This window comes from Eleutherodactylus coqui, chromosome 12, assembly GCF_035609145.1.
Source record: "Eleutherodactylus coqui strain aEleCoq1 chromosome 12, aEleCoq1.hap1, whole genome shotgun sequence".
Classification (NCBI taxonomy): domain Eukaryota; kingdom Metazoa; phylum Chordata; class Amphibia; order Anura; family Eleutherodactylidae; genus Eleutherodactylus; species Eleutherodactylus coqui.
Genome location: NC_089848.1, coordinates 2691017 through 2711236, shown reverse-complemented (window position 1 = coordinate 2711236; position 20220 = coordinate 2691017). Strand labels below are relative to the sequence as shown.

General features: G+C 53.7%; 1 protein-coding gene across 50 annotated transcripts in view; it reads right to left on the bottom strand.

Moving 5' to 3' along the window:
• The window catches only part of TNS3 (tensin 3), a 272533-nt gene that overhangs the window by 143727 nt on the left and 108586 nt on the right, over positions 1-20220 (bottom strand). For 49 of the 50 annotated variants that reach the window (XR_010787362.1, XR_010787373.1, XR_010787390.1 and 46 more), the window contains exons 5-9: positions 19775-19816; positions 9146-9195; positions 6403-6574; positions 4674-4724; positions 2550-2672 (exon numbers count right to left, since the gene is read on the bottom strand). Coding sequence is in view for 3 of the 50 variants with exons in the window: in XM_066585403.1 (XP_066441500.1) it covers positions 2550-2672; positions 4674-4724; positions 6403-6574; positions 9146-9195; positions 19775-19816 (438 nt within the window). In the remaining 47 variants the exon portion in view is untranslated. Of the gene's footprint in view, positions 1-2549; positions 2673-4673; positions 4725-6402; positions 6575-9083; positions 9104-9145; positions 9196-19774; positions 19817-20220 lie in introns of those variants that run through there. The other variant, XM_066585408.1, reaches the window with a different exon arrangement.

The window sequence follows — 20220 nt, the reverse complement described above, 5'->3', positions numbered from 1 at the left end:
GATCTCCCACCGCCCCACAGAACAGCGTTAGGTCAGGATCTCCCACCGCCCCACAGAATAGCGTTAGGTCAGGATCTCCCACCGCCCCACAGAATAGCGTTAGGTCAGGATCTCCCACCGCCCCACAGAATAGCGTTAGGTCAGGATCTCCCACCGCCCCACAGAACAGCGTTAGGTCAGGATCTCCCGCCGCCCCACAGAACAGCGTTAGGTCAGGATCTCCCACCGCCCCACAGAACAGCGTTAGGTCAGGATCTCCCACCGCCCCACAGAATAGCGTTAGGTCAGGATCTCCCACCGCCCCACAGAACAGCGTTAGGTCAGGATCTCCCACCGCCCCACAGAACAGCGTTAGGTCAGGATCTCCCACCGCCCCACAGAACAGCGTTAGGTCAGGATCTCCCACCGCCCCACAGAACAGCGTTAGGTCAGGATCTCCCACCGCCCCACAGAACAGCGTTAGGTCAGGATCTCCCACCGCCCCACAGAACAGCGTTAGGCCAGGATCTCCCACCGCCCCACAGAACAGCGTTAGGTCAGGATCTCCCACCGCCCCACAGAACAGCGTTAGGTCAGGATCTCCCACCGCCCCACAGAACAGCGTTAGGTCAGGATCTCCCACCGCCCCACAGAACAGCGTTAGGTCAGGATCTCCCACCGCCCCACAGAACAGCGTTAGGTCAGGATCTCCCGCCGCCCCACAGAATAACGTCAGGTCAGGATCTCCCACCGCCCCACAGAATAGCGTTAGGTCAGGATCTCCCACCGCCCCACAGAACAGCGTCAGGTCAGGATCTCCCACCGCCCCACAGAACAGCGTTAGGTCAGGATCTCCCACCGCCCCACAGAACAGCGTTAGGTCAGGATCTCCCACCGCCCCACAGAACAGCGTTAGGTCAGGATCTCCCACCGCCCCACAGAATAGCGTTAGGTCAGGTTTGCCGCAGTCTGTAGACCACAGAAACAAGACTCCCCACAAAGATGGACAAATTTCACTCCACTTATTTTAGGTTTTTTCGTAGATTATGCGGTGCTTTACATATTACCGCTGAAAAATATAACTCGCCCTGAAAACAACCCTCAGAGGGCGACGGATAAATAAAAGAGGATTTTTAAAAGTGGGGAGAAAAAATGAAAATGGAAAAAGGGGGTGTTTAGTGTCAACCACAGAATAGGTGATAAAGGTCTGATCGCAGGGGTCCCCAAGGATTACGGAGTCAGCACAGCCCAAGCCCCCTTAGTGAATGGCAAGACCACCGCTCCACTCACGGACTGTGGACATAACTAAGCAATACACTCGGCTATCTCCGTCATTCCCATAGAAGCATCGGGGCGTTGGTCATGCTGGCGCTCCACCGCGGCAGAGGGGACTGCGCGGACAATCATCACCTATCAGCAGGCAGACTACAAACTGCCACACACTGAGGCCTCATTCTGATTGGATGGCAGAAGGTGAAGGCATGCAAGTAGGTCCAACAACTTCCCCTGCACTTACCTCCTCCAGCATGTGAGGCACGGCGCCCCCTTCTGTCCGTATGGGGTTTATTATAAGAGGCGTTCCTGGAAGTACTGACTGCGCACCCAGCTCTCATGTATAATCCGCAGACTATCCAGTGCGCCGCACATTCTCGGTGTAACAGCCACATCTACAGAGGCCCTGCTAAACCAAACCTACCTAAATGTCAGTCCAGCAGGCCCACGGGGGTCCGGGGTTACGGCTCACATGTGGTGGGTATGACGAGTCTCCAGGAGACACAGTGCAGCTGCAGTTCACAATCAGCTCTCGCCAACTTATAGAGACCGACAAAAGTATTGATCAGCTGATCGCTAGAACGAGGGGTCTGCAGCGCTCGCCTGAGTCCCGTTTCCCCTCGGCCATCTTCCCTGTTTTTCAGCCTCAGAGTGGTCTATAGCGCTTTCTATACACCTTTATGGCGCCGTCTTCAGCTGCATGGATGGAGCCGAAAAGCAGCGAAGATAGCTGAGGTGGAACAGGACTCAGGTGAGCGCTGCAGCCCCCTCATTCTAGCAATTAGCGGGGTCTCAGCGGCGGGACCCCCACTGATCAATACTTTTGACATGCCTCTGTGACATGTTAAAAATTAGGTGAAAGTGCAGCTACTCTTTAAAGCACCCTAGTGATGTCCTGTAGGGTTCGTTCAGCAGAACTGCTGTGAGGTTTGGAGCTAGAGAATGGCGTTAGATGACTGTCGGATCCGCAGCCACGGCCACCATCCAATCACAGCCGGCGCTCAATGAGCCAATCACAGCCAGCGATGTTATTCATCACCACCGGGGAGATCGTAACGGGGGACACAGGGGCCAGCTGTGAGCGGAGTATTGCAGGGTTTTTAAACCTAGTTTAGCTAAGGCTTATTTTCGGGGGAGGGCTTATATTTCAGCCCCCCACACACACGCACTTCCCCTGAAAATCATGGTAAGGCTTATTATAGGGGGAGGTCTTATTTTGGGTAAAACACAGTAAGAACAAAAGCATAAGACTGAAAGAGATTAAAAGTAGAGCAGTCAAACTAAGCTAGTAAACCTACTCTGCAATGAATGACCACCACATGCAGGGGGTCGCTGTTCAGCCAGGACTCAACGGCCTTGCAGATGGTGCAGATTTTATCCAGCGGGGGAGCATGTAGATCGGGCCATCCCACGTCCATTACCTACAGAAGAAGGACAATAATTCACTTCAAATACTTCGTTAAACAGTATAATAAATGGGGATTAATTAATGCAAACGAACGACAGAAAGAGAAGCAAGCAGGCATGTCAGGCGAGGTGAACCTCCGAGTACTCCTGGCCGAAGGAGCCGGTACGGCAACGCTCTACAGGACGACTCCAAGAGGTAGAAGCGTCTCGTACTAACAACACTTCACACGTTACATTACGACTTGCGCCCCAAGGAGAAGAACAAGACGACGCGTGGGACTACATGTAGGTATATGACAGGCAGAGCAGTGCGGAGGGCACGGACCACACAAGCCCCACGGATTGGCCGGCGATAGACAGCTGACTGGTCTCCCCACAGCTACCTTGTTGGCATCAGGCGGTATCTGGGATGGCACATTTAGTGGCCTTTTCCACACAAACAATATATTTAAATAATTTTGTACAAAAATTAAAAAAACAAAATCTTACACAAACCGGTATTTTCACAGTACGGCCTCCTGCACACGGCTGAAATTCCGCTGCGGGATTTCCCACACAATTTCCGCCCGTGCCCGCTGCTATAGGATTGCATCCATGTGAAATCACATCGTGGCATGTCCTATTGCTGTGCGGGGCTGGCGGAGGGCGGCACAGAGATGTCAGTGGTGACGGGCCGGCTCCTCTCTGCACATGCGCAGGCTGGCCGGCAGCCGGTGCATAGCAGAGACGGAAGATGCCGGGAGCGGGTGAGCCGCAGGCCTCTGCAGGGGCACAGGACCGCATCCCGCTGCGAGAAATCTCATAGCAGGATCCGACCCGGCCCCCTGCAGGCGGCCTATGGCAATACATACAGTGCTATAAACACAACTACAAGTACACAGACAAGCTTGTACAGTATGATGAGAACATGGTAGCTGGTAAAGGGTTAAAAGATGACCCTTAAAAGTGTCCCTGATTTTTCAGAATAAGCCTCCATGTGTACATGAGCAGTAACGATATGCCTGGCCATTGTAGGACTTGTATCCTGCACTTATTGCCATTCTTTCACCTCTGAAGGGTGTATGTGCAATCCTGAGCCGTCTCTGAGCTGGTGGGAGATGCTGTCTCCATACACTGCACACAGAAACCGCAGCCCCTGCTCCCTAACTGTCTGCAGCACACACAAACACCGCTGGGCCGTATTAATATGGCCAATAATCTTGTGCAGGTTTTGTGCGCCGTGAGCGAGATGCACAAAGTTAGAACTGATTATTTCTAATGGGTCTATTTACAGAGGCGATGCTTCTCTGCAGCTATGCTGTGAGACAGAAGAGTTGCAGCAACCTATTTTCCTGCAAATCCTACACAAGGATACTATGTGCAGTTTGCATGCATGCATGCGGTGTCCGTGACGTGTGCGATGCGAGTCATGCCTGTGAGTCAGCCGTGTACATACGGCCTCATGGATGCCACTAGACAAGCACTGCGCAGTGCAGACGTGATTCCAGTAATTATAAATCACCTACAAGTTAGCTGCAGGCCTGTCTTTGGGCAAGTACCTCTCCTCCACTCCCCACCCCCCTCTGCTCTCCATAGACTTTTATGGGCAGTATGAACCATCAACACCCTCCTTCACTTCCTGTTCTCCATCTTGTCATCTCTTACTAGAGACACCAAGCAGTGAACAGTAAATGAGGAGGCCCGGAGTCCCCAAGTAACCACCACAAAAAAAAGGGACATTTCAGCACAAAAATTAAGTCAAAATAAGTTAAATCAAGTGATTTGCCCTTCTGCTAGTTGTCACATTGGCTATTACATAGGCACAAGCTGTTCGAATAGTCAGTGACCATTTAGGAGATTCTCTTTCCACTTCTATCCAAGCTCCTGCTTCAGCCTTTACCGTGTGAAGTCTGAAAAGTGGGCAAACTTCGTGCCATATTGTAACTACTGTTGGCAACATACAGAAGTGAACAAACCATCTGCAGAGAAGACCTCGCCCCTCTGTCCATAAAGGCTTCCCATGAGGCTCAGCTTACCTTAGTGTTCAGCTTCGAGAGGTCATAGCGCTTCTCTGATAAATTCAGCACCTATGAAGAGAGAAGGCACTGCTGACACTTGTTCTACAGTCTGTACGGCACAGCCAGCTCTCAGGTAATGGTAACTAGTTCATGACAGATGGCAGACGAGGGCACCTATGGAGGTAAAGGAGTGCTGCCACGAAATCTTTATGTCTACTAGGTAAACTTGTCAATCATCTACATAGCTGGACTTCATATAGAGCATAGATGTCACATTGTGACATGATGGCGGTGATACATTGGAGCCGAGCAATATACCGATGCAGATCTGACTGATAATGGACGGTTTGTGGAGGGCCGCACTCTCTGGTTAAACTTATACATGGTAAATAGTCCTATTTTATTGTGATTGGTTAGTAAATCATTACTTTATGTATTCCTGATCGGTGTACGGAGACTAGGAAAACAGAGAGAAAAAGCCAACATGCCGGCTGGAGGGGAGAGAGATCTGTCTTCTGTGCGGACGATATGCTGTGTATAACCTGCAGTAGTGCAGTACACAGAAGGGCCTGTAGAGGGCTGCAGACAGGACTTCTGAAGAGATAGGGTTAACACCTGATGTGTGTGGCAGGAATTGGTCGGATAAAAGACAGTTTCTGCCAAAAACAAGGGGAAAGTTACAGCTCAGGTGAGCTGGAAGGGCCGAAAGCCTGAGGTCCAGTGTGGACCAGTGGAAGCGGTGGAGATGCCGCGTCAGGAACTGGGAGCCTGATCCGTGCGGACCAGTTTTGGGGTCAGTAACACGTCTAATAGAAGAAGACGCCCTCTAGACACCCCGGGCGGGTAGTGACGGTGACCCAGGGGGTGGTGAACCCAGGATTGCACATGGACTGTGTTTGTATGCTGTGAAATAAAGGCTGGCAAGAGCCAGAACTAAAGCGAATCCACGTCTCTGGAGCATTTCTACACGTGTGGGGCGCCATTTTCATGTATGACAGGTCAGCGATACGCAGGCGAGTGACCCCAACTTGCCACAAAGCGTACATCCACGTGGAAAACCGCACACATCCACGATTACTTGCAATTATTTTCTGCAAAGGATCGCCAGTCTTCTGCTGCAGGGATCCGCATGCCGAACCCGGAACATTGGTGCGAGCCCGGCCAGAGGCTGCCCATACACTCCGGAGAGCGGGAGGAGCTTCCAAAAACTATTCCCTCCCAACTTCCATGGTCCTACATTCCTCTTAAAATATCATTTATAATCAAATCCGGCACATAATTATCACTATTGTCGTATTTACACCTAATAAATGCTTCTATCCCCAGATACTCCAGGCCTAATGTTAGAATAGCGCCACCTGCTGGCTCCATGTCCGGTCAGTAAATATCCCATGGCTCAGTCTCAGTCTTATCCCTCGTTCAGAATCTCCTCACGGCACCAGGGATCCCTCACATACCCGCTGGGGCAGGTGAACAATTACTGGGGTGGACACAGAATAGAGACAGCAGGTGGCGCCATCCTAACATAAATCCTGCATTATCTGGGGATTTACCATCAGACAATAGAGTGTAACAGAAAGGTTTCGCACAGAACTAGCGCTCAGGATCCCCTCCACCCCTCGAGGAGCCGCTCAGGACCCCCCGTCTACCTGCCCAACCATACATTACTGGGTTTAACCAGAAACCATATTTTCCGCCCCTTTAAGAGTTTGGATGCAGAACTGATACATAATTGGTCTCCAATTACCAAATAATTGTCTCCATGCTTTGACTTGAGCATCCGCGTTACATCCTGCAGATTGTGAAGGTAGGTCTCCTCCGAGCAGCCGCTGGGGAACGACACGGATATAATGCGCTCCGTTATAAAGGTCAGGTCGAGCTCGTAACCTTCCTCCATAATTCTGTCAAAGTCCAAGTTCCTGTTGGAGAAAAAAAACCAGCACTTTTGATGAGTAAATCCAGTAGTAATGCCGCTGCATACAGAAGAGCCAGCAGGCACACCATGGGGTCAGCTGTCAGTCCCACGGCTCACTGGTACCAAGTCCTACTCTTAGGGCCCATGGAGACACAACCATTACCATGACTGTTGTGCGATAATCGTTGTTTCCATTTACAGCACAAGCTGACGACTCAAACGTTGAGCGATCACTGTGCGCTCCGAGCGGGGGATGCAGAAGACAAGCGGGGCTGTTATACAGCTGAGCGCTCCGAGCGGGGCATGCAGAAGACAAGCGGGGCTGTTATACAGCTGAGCGCTCCGAGCGGGGGATGCAGAAGACAAGCGGGGCTGTTATACAGCTGTGCGCTCCGAGCGGGGGATGCAGGAGACAAGCGGGGCTGTTATACAGCTGAGCGCTCCGAGCGGGGGATGCAGAAGACAAGCGGGGCTGTTATACAGCTGAGCGCTCCGAGCGGGGGATGCAGAAGACAAGCGGGGCTGTTATACAGCTGAGCGCTCCGAGCGGGGGATGCAGAAGACAAGCGGGGCTGTTATACAGCTGAGCGCTCCGAGCGGGGGATGCAGAAGACAAGCGGGGCTGTTATACAGCTGAGCGCTCCGAGCGGGGGATGCAGGAGACAAGCGGGGCTGTTATACAGCTGAGCGCTCCGAGCAGGGGATGCAGGAGACAAGCGGGGCTGTTATACAGCTGTGCGCTCCGAGCGGGGGATGCAGGAGACAAGCGGGGCCGCTTGTGTTCTGCATCCAGCTGTTCTCTGCCTGGAGCGCCCGACTGTTATACAGCTGAGCGCTCCGAGTGGGGTGTGGAGAACACAGCTGGACCGCTCTGTTATCAGGGAGCGGGATGAAACAATAGTATCAGCTGTATCCCGCTGTGAATCCCTGATCGCTGATCGCCAGCACGCTGACAGACAACGATGAGCGACGGGGGAACGAAAACTGCGTGATGTCAGTGCAGCTACATGACGATTATCGCTCTAAGATGGCTTCTCAGTGAATTTTGAGCAATAATCGTTGTGTCTAAATGGCCTTTAGGCCGGTCTCACACAAACAGATTTGAATTGCATATTCTGCAATCGCCGTCCGTGCAGAAGATCCGCGGTAAACGGTGGCATGGAAAGGCCTGTATTGTCTCTCACACTCACAGGTACGAATAGCGGATTGTGTTAGCGGAAGAAGCCGCAGTGCGCTCTATTTTAATGCAGACGGCCTCAATAGAGGCGAGCGACCCACAGCCCAAATGTAATTAACATTGCGAATGATCGGCGGAGAATAGAAAAGCAGGAATGCCGGCTGGAGGGGAGAGACGTCTTTCTTTCACGCAGACTACACGCTGTGCGGATGTGTACATCCACGGGAAACCGCATGTACGCACGATCTTCCGTCATCATTCGCAATTATTTTCCACAAAGCATCGCAGGTCTTCTGCTGCAGAAAGCCGCATGCGGATTCCGACCAGCTTGGGTGAGCCCGGCCTTACTAAACCTTCTGCTAGAAAAGGGCTGAATCTAGGGTTGTGTTCACATTCATCAACGGTGCGTGCGACCTGCGGAGGAGACCTGCGCACGGGAGAGATACGGCGGCAGAAAGCTTTCAATCACATGAAAGAGCGGAACAAACATGCAACAAACATGCAACAAGCCCGTAACAAACATGTAACAAGCCCGTAACAAACATGCAACAAGCCCGTAACAAACATGTAACAAGCCCGTAACAAACATGTAACAAGCCCGTAACAAACATGCAACAAGCCCGCAACAAACATGTAACAAGCCCGCAACAAACATGCAACAAGCCCATAACAAGCCCGTAACAAAGCCCGCAACAAAGCCCGCAACAAAGCCCGCAACAAAGCCCGCAACAAAGCCCGCAACAAAGCCCGCAACAAAGCCCGCAACAAAGCCCGCAACAAAGCCCGCAACAAAGCCCGCAACAAAGCCCGCAACAAAGCCCGCAACAAAGCCCGCAACAAAGCCCGCAACAAAGCCCGCAACAAAGCCCGTAACAAAGCCCGTAACAAAGCCCGTAACAAAGCCCGTAACAAAGCCCGTAACAAAGCCCGTAACAAAGCCCGTAACAAACACGTAACAAACACGTAACAAACACGTAACAAACACGTAACAAACACGTAACAAACACGTAACAAACACGTAACAAACACGTAACAAACACGTAACAAACACGTAACAAACACGTAACAAACACGTAACAAACACGTAACAAGCCCGCAACAAACACAAAGCAAACACGTAACAAACACGTAACAAGCCCGTAACAAACACGTGACAAGCCCGCGACAAGCCCGTAACAAGCCCATAACCAGTTACATCCCCGTCTTCTGCGTGACACACAACAGGATTACATCAGACCAGCCGACAGGAATGGACAGACATCAGACAAGTGCAGAAAGCTGATAGAAGCCGCCACAGGACTAAGGAACACCAAGACGGCGTGCCAGGAGGACTTACTGAGACAACTTGTCACACCAGGAGGACTTACTGAGACAACTTGTCACACCAGGAGGACTTACTGAGACAACTTGTCACACCAGGAGGAACTCTTTGAAAAGCTGCTTGATTCCTACCAAAACAAAATAGTGCAGAAGGGTAAGAAGATGCAGCGACCAGGACCCTCTACAGACCAACCCTCGGGGGGCTACTACAATGCAGCGAGCAGGACCCTCTACAGACCAACCCTCGGGGGGCTACTACAATGCAGCGACCAGGACCCTCTACAGACCAACCCTCGGGGGGCTACTACAATGCAGCGACCAGGACCCTCTACAGACCAACCCTCGGGGGGCTACTACAATGCAGCGACCAGGACCCTCTACAGACCAACCCCCGGGGGGCTACTACAATGCAGCGACCAGGACCCTCTACAGACCAACCCTCGGGGGGCTACTACAATGCAGCGACCAGGACCCTCTACAGACCAACCCTCGGGGGGCTACTACAATGCAGCGACCAGGACCCTCTACAGACCAACCCTCGGGGGGCTACTACAATGCAGCGACCAGGACCCTCTACAGACCAACCCTCGGGGGGCTACTACAATGCAGCGAGCAGGACCCTCTACAGACCAACCCTCGGGGGGCTACTACAATGCAGCGACCAGGACCCTCTACAGACCAACCCTCAGGGGGCTACTACAATGCAGCGACCAGGACCCTCTACAGACCAACCCCCGGGGGGCTACTACAATGCAGCGACCAGGACCCTCTACAGACCAACCCTCGGGGGGCTACTACAATGCAGCGACCAGGACCCTCTACAGACCAACCCTCGGGGGGCTACTACAATGCAGCGACCAGGACCCTCTACAGACCAACCCTCGGGGGGCTACTACAATGCAGCGACCAGGACCCTCTACAGACCAACCCTCGGGGGGCTACTACAATGCAGCGAGCAGGACCCTCTACAGACCAACCCTCGGGGGGCTACTACAATGCAGCGACCAGGACCCTCTACAGACCAACCCTCAGGGGGCTACTACAATGCAGCGACCAGGACCCTCTACAGACCAACCCCCGGGGGGCTACTACAATGCAGCGACCAGGACCCTCTACAGACCAACCCTCGGGGGGCTACTACAATGCAGCGACCAGGACCCTCTACAGACCAACCCTCGGGGGGCTACTACAATGCAGCGACCAGGACCCTCTACAGACCAACCCTCGGGGGGCTACTACAATGCAGCGACCAGGACCCTCTACAGACCAACCCTCGGGGGGCTACTACAATGCAGCGACCAGGACCCTCTACAGACCAACCCTCGGGGGGCTACTACAATGCAGCGACCAGGACCCTCTACAGACCAACCCTCGGGGGGCCACTACAATGCAGCGACCAGGACCCTCTACAGACCAGCCCTCGGGGGGCTACTACAATGCAGCGACCAGGACCCTCTACAGACCAACCCTCGGGGGGCTACTACAATGCAGCGACCAGGACCCTCTACAGACCAACCCTCGGGGGGCTACTACAATGCAGCGACCAGGACCCTCTACAGACCAACCCTCGGGGGGCTACTACAATGCAGCGACCAGGACCCTCTACAGACCAACCCTCGGGGGGCTACTACAATGCAGCGACCAGGATCCACTACAGACCAACCCTCGGGGGGCTACTACAATGCAGCGACCAGGACCCTCTACAGACCAACCCTCGGGGGGCTACTACAATGCAGCGACCAGGACCCTCTACAGACCAACCCTCGGGGGGCTACTACAATGCAGCGACCAGGACCCTCTACAGACCAACCCTCGGGGGGCTACTACAATGCAGCGACCAGGACCCTCTACAGACCAACCCTCGGGGGGCTACTACAATGCAGCGACCAGGACCCTCTACAGACCAACCCTCGGGGGGCTACTACAATGCAGCGACCAGGACCCTCTACAGACCAACCCTCGGGGGGCTACTACAATGCAGCGACCAGGACCCTCTACAGACCAACCCTCGGGGGGCTACTACAATGCAGCGACCAGGACCCTCTACAGACCAACCCTCGGGGGGCTACTACAATGCAGCGACCAGGACCCTCTACAGACCAACCCTCGGGGGGCTACTACAATGCAGCGACCGGGACCCTCTACAGACCAACCCTCGGGGGGCTACTACAATGCAGCGACCGGGACCCTCTACAGACCAACCCTCGGGGGGCTACTACAATGCAGCGACCGGGACCCTCTACAGACCAACCCTCGGGGGGCTACTACAATGCAGCGACCGGGACCCTCCACAGACCAACCCTCGGAGGGCTACTACAATGCAGCGACCGGGACCCTCTACAGACCAACCCTCGGGGGGCTACTACAATGCAGCGACCAGGACCCTCCACAGACCAACCCTCGGGGGGCTACTACAATGCAGCGACCAGGACCCTCTACAGACCAACCCTCAGGGGGCTACTACAATGCAGCGACCAGGACCCTCTACAGACCAACCCTCGGGGGCTACTACAATGCAGCGACCAGGACCCTCTACAGACCAACCCTCGGGGGGCTACTACAATGCAGCGACCAGGACCCTCTACAGACCAACCCTCGGGGGGCTACTACAATGCAGCGACCAGGACCCTCTACAGACCAACCCTCTGGGGGCTACTACAATGCAGCGAGCAGGACCCTCTACAGACCAACCCTCGGGGGGCTACTACAATGCAGCGACCAGGACCCTCTACAGACCAACCCTCGGGGGGCTACTACAATGCAGCGACCAGGACCCTCTACAGACCAACCCTCGGGGGGCTACTACAATGCAGCGACCAGGACCCTCTACAGACCAACCCTCGGGGGGCTACTACAATGCAGCGACCAGGACCCTCTACAGACCAACCCTCGGGGGGCTACTACAATGCAGCGACCAGGACCCTCTACAGACCAACCCTCGGGGGGCTACTACAATGCAGCGACCAGGACCCTCTACAGACCAACCCTCGGGGGGCTACTACAATGCAGCGACCAGGACCCTCTACAGACCAACCCTCGGGGGGCTACTACAATGCAGCGACCAGGACCCTCTACAGACCAACCCTCGGGGGGCTACTACAATGCAGCGACCAGGACCCTCTACAGACCAACCCTCGGGGGGCTACTACAATGCAGCGACCGGGACCCTCTACAGACCAACCCTCGGGGGGCTACTACAATGCAGCGACCGGGACCCTCTACAGACCAACCCTCGGGGGGCTACTACAATGCAGCGACCAGGACCCTCTACAGACCAACCCTCGGGGGGCTACTACAATGCAGCGACCAGGACCCTCTACAGACCAACCCTCTGGGGGCTACTACAATGCAGCGAGCAGGACCCTCTACAGACCAACCCTCGGGGGGCTACTACAATGCAGCGACCAGGACCCTCTACAGACCAACCCTCGGGGGGCTACTACAATGCAGCGACCAGGACCCTCTACAGACCAACCCTCGGGGGGCTACTACAATGCAGCGACCAGGACCCTCTACAGACCAACCCTCGGAGGGCTACTACAATGCAGCGACCAGGACCCTCTACAGACCAACCCTCGGAGGGGTACTACAATGCAGCGACCAGGACCCTCTACAGACCAACCCTCGGGGGGCTACTACAATGCAGCGACCAGGACCCTCCACAGACCAACCCTCGGGGGGCTACTACAATGCAGCGACCAGGACCCTCTACAGACCAACCCTCGGGGGGCTACTACAATGCAGCGACCAGGACCCTCTACAGACCAACCCTCGGGGGCTACTACAATGCAGCGACCAGGACCCTCTACAGACCAACCCTCGGGGGGCTACTACAATGCAGCGACCAGGACCCTCTACAGACCAACCCTCGGGGGGCTACTACAATGCAGCGACCAGGACCCTCTACAGACCAACCCTCTGGGGGCTACTACAATGCAGCGAGCAGGACCCTCTACAGACCAACCCTCGGGGGGCTACTACAATGCAGCGACCAGGACCCTCTACAGACCAACCCTCGGGGGGCTACTACAATGCAGCGACCAGGACCCTCTACAGACCAACCCTCGGGGGGCTACTACAATGCAGCGACCAGGACCCTCTACAGACCAACCCTCGTGTGGCTACTACAATGCAGCGACCAGGACCCTCTACAGACCAACCCTCGGGGGGCTACTACAATGCAGCGACCAGGACCCTCTACAGACCAACCCTCGGGGGGCTACTACAATGCAGCGACCAGGACCCTCTACAGACCAACCCTCGGGGGCTACTACAATGCAGCGACCAGGACCCTCTACAGGCCAACCCTCGGGGGGCTACTACAATGCAGCGACCAGGACCCTCTACAGACCAACCCTCGGGGGGCTACTACAATGCAGCGACCAGGACCCTCTACAGACCAACCCTCGGGGGGCTACTACAATGCAGCGACCAGGACCCTCTACAGACCAACCCTCGGGGGGCTACTACAATGCAGCGACCAGGACCCTCTACAGACTGACCCTCTACAGACCAACCCTCGGGGGGCTACTACAATGCAGCGACCAGGACCCTCTACAGACCAACCCTCGGGGGGCTACTACAATGCAGCGACCAGGACCCTCTACAGACCAACCCTCGGGGGGCTACTACAATGCAGCGACCAGGACCCTCTACAGACCAACCCTCGGGGGGCTACTACAATGCAGCGACCAGGACCCTCTACAGACCAACCCTCGGGGGGCTACTACAATGCAGCGACCAGGACCCTCTACAGACCAACCCTCGGGGGGCTACTACAATGCAGCGACCAGGACCCTCTACAGACCAACCCTCGGGGGGCTACCTAAACCACTTCTGTCTGCTGGTCAGTGGACTACGTGGAGGCCCAACTCTCTGCTAGACCGCCCCCCGGAGGCCATCCCTTACGCTTCACCATCATGTGGGGTAACAGAACACTCAGAAAGGATTGTTAACCCCGCGGTTCCATCAGGGCCTCCATCTAGAACAACCGAAGACTTCAGGGAGGTCTGCCAGACCTGCGCTCTGAAAGAATGGAAAACACTGAAAGAGCCAACAGATGCCCAGATGGAGGCTGTGCCCGCCGGTGTGAACAGAGCCTGACCCGCTGAGGACTACAAGTGCCAGCAATACAGGATGGTTCAAGATCCTTCACCAAGATCTTACACTTCTAGAGGGACCCGTGCGACCTGCAACACTTAGGCTAAGTTCCCGCGGAAATCTTGTGGCTCGGCCGCACCGAAAAGCTGCAAGATTTCCACAGGAGAGCCGCAGCTTCAAACCCTGTAGCATTTCGCCGCGGGCTCTGGGGCGGTGCAGCCACCGGCATTCCGTTTCGGCTTTCTTTCCCCAAAGAGTGAGGCTGCAACGGACAAAAAAAAAAAAAAAGGATTGACGTGCTGCGGCTGTCAATTCCGCGCCACATCGCCAGGTCCGCCCACATGGCTGGCTAATCCCGCGATTAGGAGCCGCAGGCGGATTTACCCCACAGAGATTCTGCATGGAATCTCCACGGCAAATCCGTCCCGTGTGAACGCAGCCTTACTGCTCGGAGGCTCGTCTAGGCTTTAGCCTTTATAAGCTGGCCTTTAACCCCTTAAGGGCCAAGCACTGTAAATATACGGCACTTGGTCATGGGCTTTAATCTCAGCCAATGGCAAAAATATGGCGCGGGGTTAAAGTCTCTGCTTCTGCAATCAAGCAGAAGCAGGTTAAGTCCCCAGCTGTTGGTCACAGACGAGGACGCGAAAGAGAAGGGAGAAGCACTTTCTTCACGTGTTTCATATCATGTGACCGCCAGGTGCCCCCTGTAACAGCAGAGCTGCAGGGTCCCAACAGACCCTGATCAGCTCTGCCAGCGACTATTGTCACTATAGGGAGTGTTTTCCCTGTAACTGTAGCTCCTATACAGAGGAAACGTGTAATTAAAAAAAAAAGACCATGTGAATGACCCCCAGAGGTCTTATATGAGGTCACAGGGGACACAGATGGGAAAAAACTATTACAGAAGTAAAAAAGGATTATAAAATATAGCCATAGAAAAATGACCCAATGCCCGACGCCAACCAAAACCGCCGGCGTATGCGCCCTGTAATCCAAAACCAGAATTCTATATCAAAACGCTGAAACAAAATGAGAAATCCGTCGCCAGACGTTATTTTAGCGTAAATTTACCAATTTAAAACTATAAAAAAAATGTTGAAAACATTTTTTTCAGCTTTTTACCCCCAATAAAACTAAGAAAAGTCAGTGAAAAAAATTGGAAAAATAAATAAATAAATAAATAAAAAAATTTAAAAAAAAAAAAAATGGCCCTATATGTGACGGAAAAAACTATAGCAAAGATTATTTTGGTAGCTGAAGGAACAAAAAAGGGCAGTAAAACCACCAGATGGGTAAAACCCCTAAAAAGTGTCCGGTGCTTTAGGTACAAAACAGACGGAGTCTGTAAAGGGGTTAAACAGGTTGGTTGGAGAATTCTCCTGGAAACCTAAATACGAGGGGGCGCTGATCAGTATTGCGCCAGGAAGCTGTAACCCGCCGGGTGGACTTGTCTATTTGTCTATATGCAACGATGCAAAGATCCACCAGCGAGGATTTTAACTTGGCTTTTTTTATTCTGTCCCCATGTGACCGGGCGGCATCTCCAGAGGCGCTCACCCATGCAAGCGGGCGGCATCTCCAGAGGCGCTCACCCATGTGACCCGGCGGCATCCCCAGAGGCGCTCACCCATGTGACCCCGCGGCATCTCCAGAGGCGCTCACCCATGTGAGCGGGCGGCATCTCCAGAGGCGCTCACCCATGTGAGCGGGCGGCATCTCCAGAGGCGCTCACCCATGTGAGCGGGCGGCATCTCCAGAGGCGCTCACCCATGTGAGCGGGCGGCATCTCCAGAGGCGCTCACCCATGTGACCCCGCGGCATCTCCAGAGGCGCTCACCCATGTGACCCGGCGGCATCTCCAGAGGCGCTCACCCATGTGACCCGGCGGCATCTCCAGAGGCGCTCACCCATGTGACCCCGCGGCATCTCCAGAGGCGCTCACCCATGTGACCCCGCGGCATCTCCAGAGGCGCTCACCCATGTGACCCCGCGGCATCTCCAGAGGCGCTCACCCATGTGACCCCGCGGCATCTCCAGAGGCGCTCACCCATGTGACCCCGCGGCATCTCCAGAGGCGCTCACCCATGTGACCCGGCGGCATCTCCAGAGGCGCTCACCCATGTGACCCGGCGGCATCTCCAGAGGCGCTCACCCATGTGACCCGGCGGCATCTCCAGAGGCGCTCACCCATGTGACCCGGCGGCATCTCCAGAGGCGCTCACCCATGTGACCCGGCGGCATCTCCAGAGGCGCTCACCCATGTGACCCGGCGGCATCTCCAGAGGCGCTCACCCATGTGACCCGGCGGCATCTCCAGATGCGCTCTGTGTGGAGGAGCAGAGGACCAATCAGGGCCAAAGGTCAGCGCAGGAGCACAGGGCAGCCATGTTTTGGGCTAGGAAGGGGGATGATCTCGCGGACCTCCCAAAGGGTTCAACCATCAGTGCAGCATATTACTGTTACTGACAAAGCCGAGGCAGAATATTAAGGAAGAACCTTGAGGAAAACTCTCCAAAGGGGTCATCCTGCTGCAGGACAATGCCCGTCACACGCTGCAGGGGGCAGGACTGCAATCATGACCTCCTTAGGGCGGAAAGCCTAGTCGTCCGGCCCGGCCCCATCTGACTGCCATTTGTTCCCCAATCTCAAAACACACCTAAAGGGACAACAGTTTGGGAGTGTTTGAGGCAACTAATGCTGCAAATGAGGGGTTTGACCAGCAGGGACTTAAAAAGCTGCAGGAGAGACGCCACAAGTGCATCCTGGGGGATGTGTAGAATACGTGGCAGGGTCAGCTTCCTAGATCGATTTGTTCTGGGCACGGCTCAGTACTCATCAGCACCCGTCGTATGTGGAAATGGAGGGGGGGGGGGGGTGCCAAATTCCATAATCCATTACAACTGCTTACCACAATACAAGCGTCTTACTTCAGCTGGAGCATTATCATAACGTCTGAAGTTATAATGACCAGGCTGAAGTATAAGGTGGCCTTCACTTAGGTCACGAATATTGGAACAGCTAATTCCTTTTCTACCAGCAGAGGGCGCTTGTAAACCAGGATTAGCACAAATGTGGAATGTATATTGCAAGGAGCGCAGACTTGGAACAAGAGTTCACCCAAAAGATTAAAAACACCACAATAAAGCGTCACCAATACTGCAAACGGAGAGAGACGCCTCCAGCAGCCGTACATAAGAGACCGCAGATCACGGGGAGCGTCACAAAGTAACGCCAATGATCATTCACAATGCAGAACGGCGCCCCCACTCTGCCAAACACCCGTCTGGCCTGCTGGAAATTTTGGTGGGCTGCAGTCAAAATTGCACGTGCCTGGCATGATGGATTCTGGGCCGAATGTAACGAGCCCGGACGGACAAGAGTATGGATTGGCGCTCATTTACACAGGCCAAGGAAGGCTGCTATGGGGGCGATCCAGCGGGACCCCCTCCACACAAGAGGAGGCGCTGACCAGCAGGCTGTCCAGGCCTGACAATAGGGGGGGTATAAAGGGGTCTGGCAGCTCATCTGCCTTCCTATGTGGACCAGGTCTATAATATGCCTGGATGCTACAGGATGCCACGGCTTTAACCCCTTCTGATTTGGGATGCAGAGCAAAATTTCACTTTTCAAAAGGTACATTTTTTTTTTCCAGTTTTAGCTCAAACCAAAATGTTTTCTTCCATTATTTTCTTTAAATCTAAGAGAAAAATGCAGTTATTTCCCTCCTTTTCCTGCACTCTGCTTTATGTAATTTGTATTCAGCATTATAAGGGACCTCGGGGTCATGGGGTCCGACCCCCACTCAGTGCAGGAGACTGCTATGAGACACTGTCAGATGCTTTACTAAGGTCAAGATATACTGTATCCACCGCATTTCTCTGATCAACCGTCGGTGATTCTGTCATAGAAGAAAATTAGATTCGTCTGGCATGACTTGTTTGTTACAAACCCATGCTGGCTCTGGTTAATTACTCCATTCTCATCCAAGTACTTGCATACATGCTGGTTAATAATTTGTACAAAGATCCTTCTCAGTATAGAAGTCAGGCTCACAGGCCTGTAGTTTCCTGGATCCACCTTCTTCTCTTTTTTGAAGCTTTGGACAACATTTGTCCTTTTCCAATTTTCTGGGACTTCTCCTGTTCTCCAGGAATTTTCAAAGATTATGGCGAGTGGTTCAGCAATTACCTCTGCTGCTTCCTTTAGTATCCTAGGATGTAATTCATCTGGACCTTGAGACTTGAATTCATGTAAGTTAGCTAAGTGTTCCCTCACCATCTCTCTGCTTACAGATAGCCTGCATTCTTTTATTCCCCCAATTGCACAGGGGAGATCAGTTGATGTTCCATCTACTTTCTGAGGGAAAACAGATACAAAATAGGAATTTAATAGTTCAGCCTTCTCAACATCATTCTTAAGTGATTCACCATTTTCATCTTGTAAGCATCCAATAGCATCTCTGGGTTTTCTTTTGCTTTTGACCCCCAAATCCTTTTTTATTGCTTTTGGCCTCTCTTACCAGCCTCAATTCATTATCAGCTTTAGCTTTTCTGACACTTGCCGTACAGTTTCTGCAGGCCACATTATATTCTTCTTTAGATATTCCCCCCCCCCCTTTCCATTTGATAAACATATATTTCTCTTCCTGTTTAACATGTGTGCAAGCTCTGTGTACATCCATCCTGGTCTCTTTAAATGTTTCCAGTTCTTCCTTCTTTTAGGGATTGTTACTGTTCGTTCTCCCGTGTAGAATGACATCACATACATGTACATTGTATAACATATGACGTTACAATAGTGGCAAAACCAGAAACCCTACCATAGCCATAAATGTATCGCTTAGCTAACCGTCCATCTACAAAATAATCACCATCCACAAGATTGGAGGGGTGTGCACCTTAGGGAGGAGGGCAGTTTGGGGGGGGGGGGGTTGTATTTTATTGGATCTATGTTTTTATTGCACATATTAATTAATTACCTTGAGTACTCGGGTTGGCAGGCAGCCCATTTTCTGTGTGTTCCCTCTTGTCCCCGTATACAGCACACTGATAGTAACAGCCTATTACTGACATCACAGGGATTCCCTAACCACCACCCACTTACCTCGTGCTGCAGGACACCCCACAATCCACGGGTCCCTGCAGCACGGGATGGGTCAGCGGTCATAGTAACATCGGGAGCAGGCCACAATGTTCCTTGCTATGATAAATGATGGCTCCTGTGCTGCAGCATGGCATGGGTTAAACGGACCGTTATCAGGACCAGAACCCAGCCGGCCCCGATGTTAGCACTTGCATCAGAGGCTGTTAGATACTGCAAGCATAGAGCAGCTCAGCAGCCCAGCGCACCACTGGTTGCCAGGAGGCGGTCAGGAAGGGGTTAACGTCATGCAGTCTGACAAGGCGGCCTTCGCACCACAAGACGAACACTCCTGGTCTAAAGTCCCTGGGAAGAGGTAAGTCATTGTAATGATACAAACTACAGGCACTTCCAAGGGTCACAAAACATCCCGGCCGCCCGCCAAACATGACAGCGAGGAACGTTTCTGCAAAGACTCCGGAAAACGAGTTATTACTATCAGATTTAGGTAAAGGCGATACCTACCAATTCAGTCACATGACCGGCCGGCGCGTCACTGCCGATAGGCTGCAAGGAAGATGGAGAGCGTGAGGGTAAAGACACAAGTACACAGACAGGTCACAGCATGGGACGGCGGCGCTGCAGCCCAGAGGAGCGCCGATCTACTGCAGCCCAGAGGAGCGCCGATCTACTGCAGCCCAGAGGAGCGCCGATCTACTGCAGCCCAGAGGAGCGCCGATCTACTGCAGCCCAGAGGAGCGCCGATCTACTGCAGCCCAGAGGAGCGCCGATCTACTGCAGCCCAGAAGAGCGCCGATCTACTGCAGCCCAGAAGAGCGCCGATCTACTGCAGCCCAGAGGAGCGCCGATCTACTGCAGCCCAGAGGAGCGCCGATCTGCTGCAGCCCAGAGGAGCGCCGATCTGCTGCAGCCCAGAGGAGCGCCGATCTGCTGCAGCCCAGAGGAGCGCC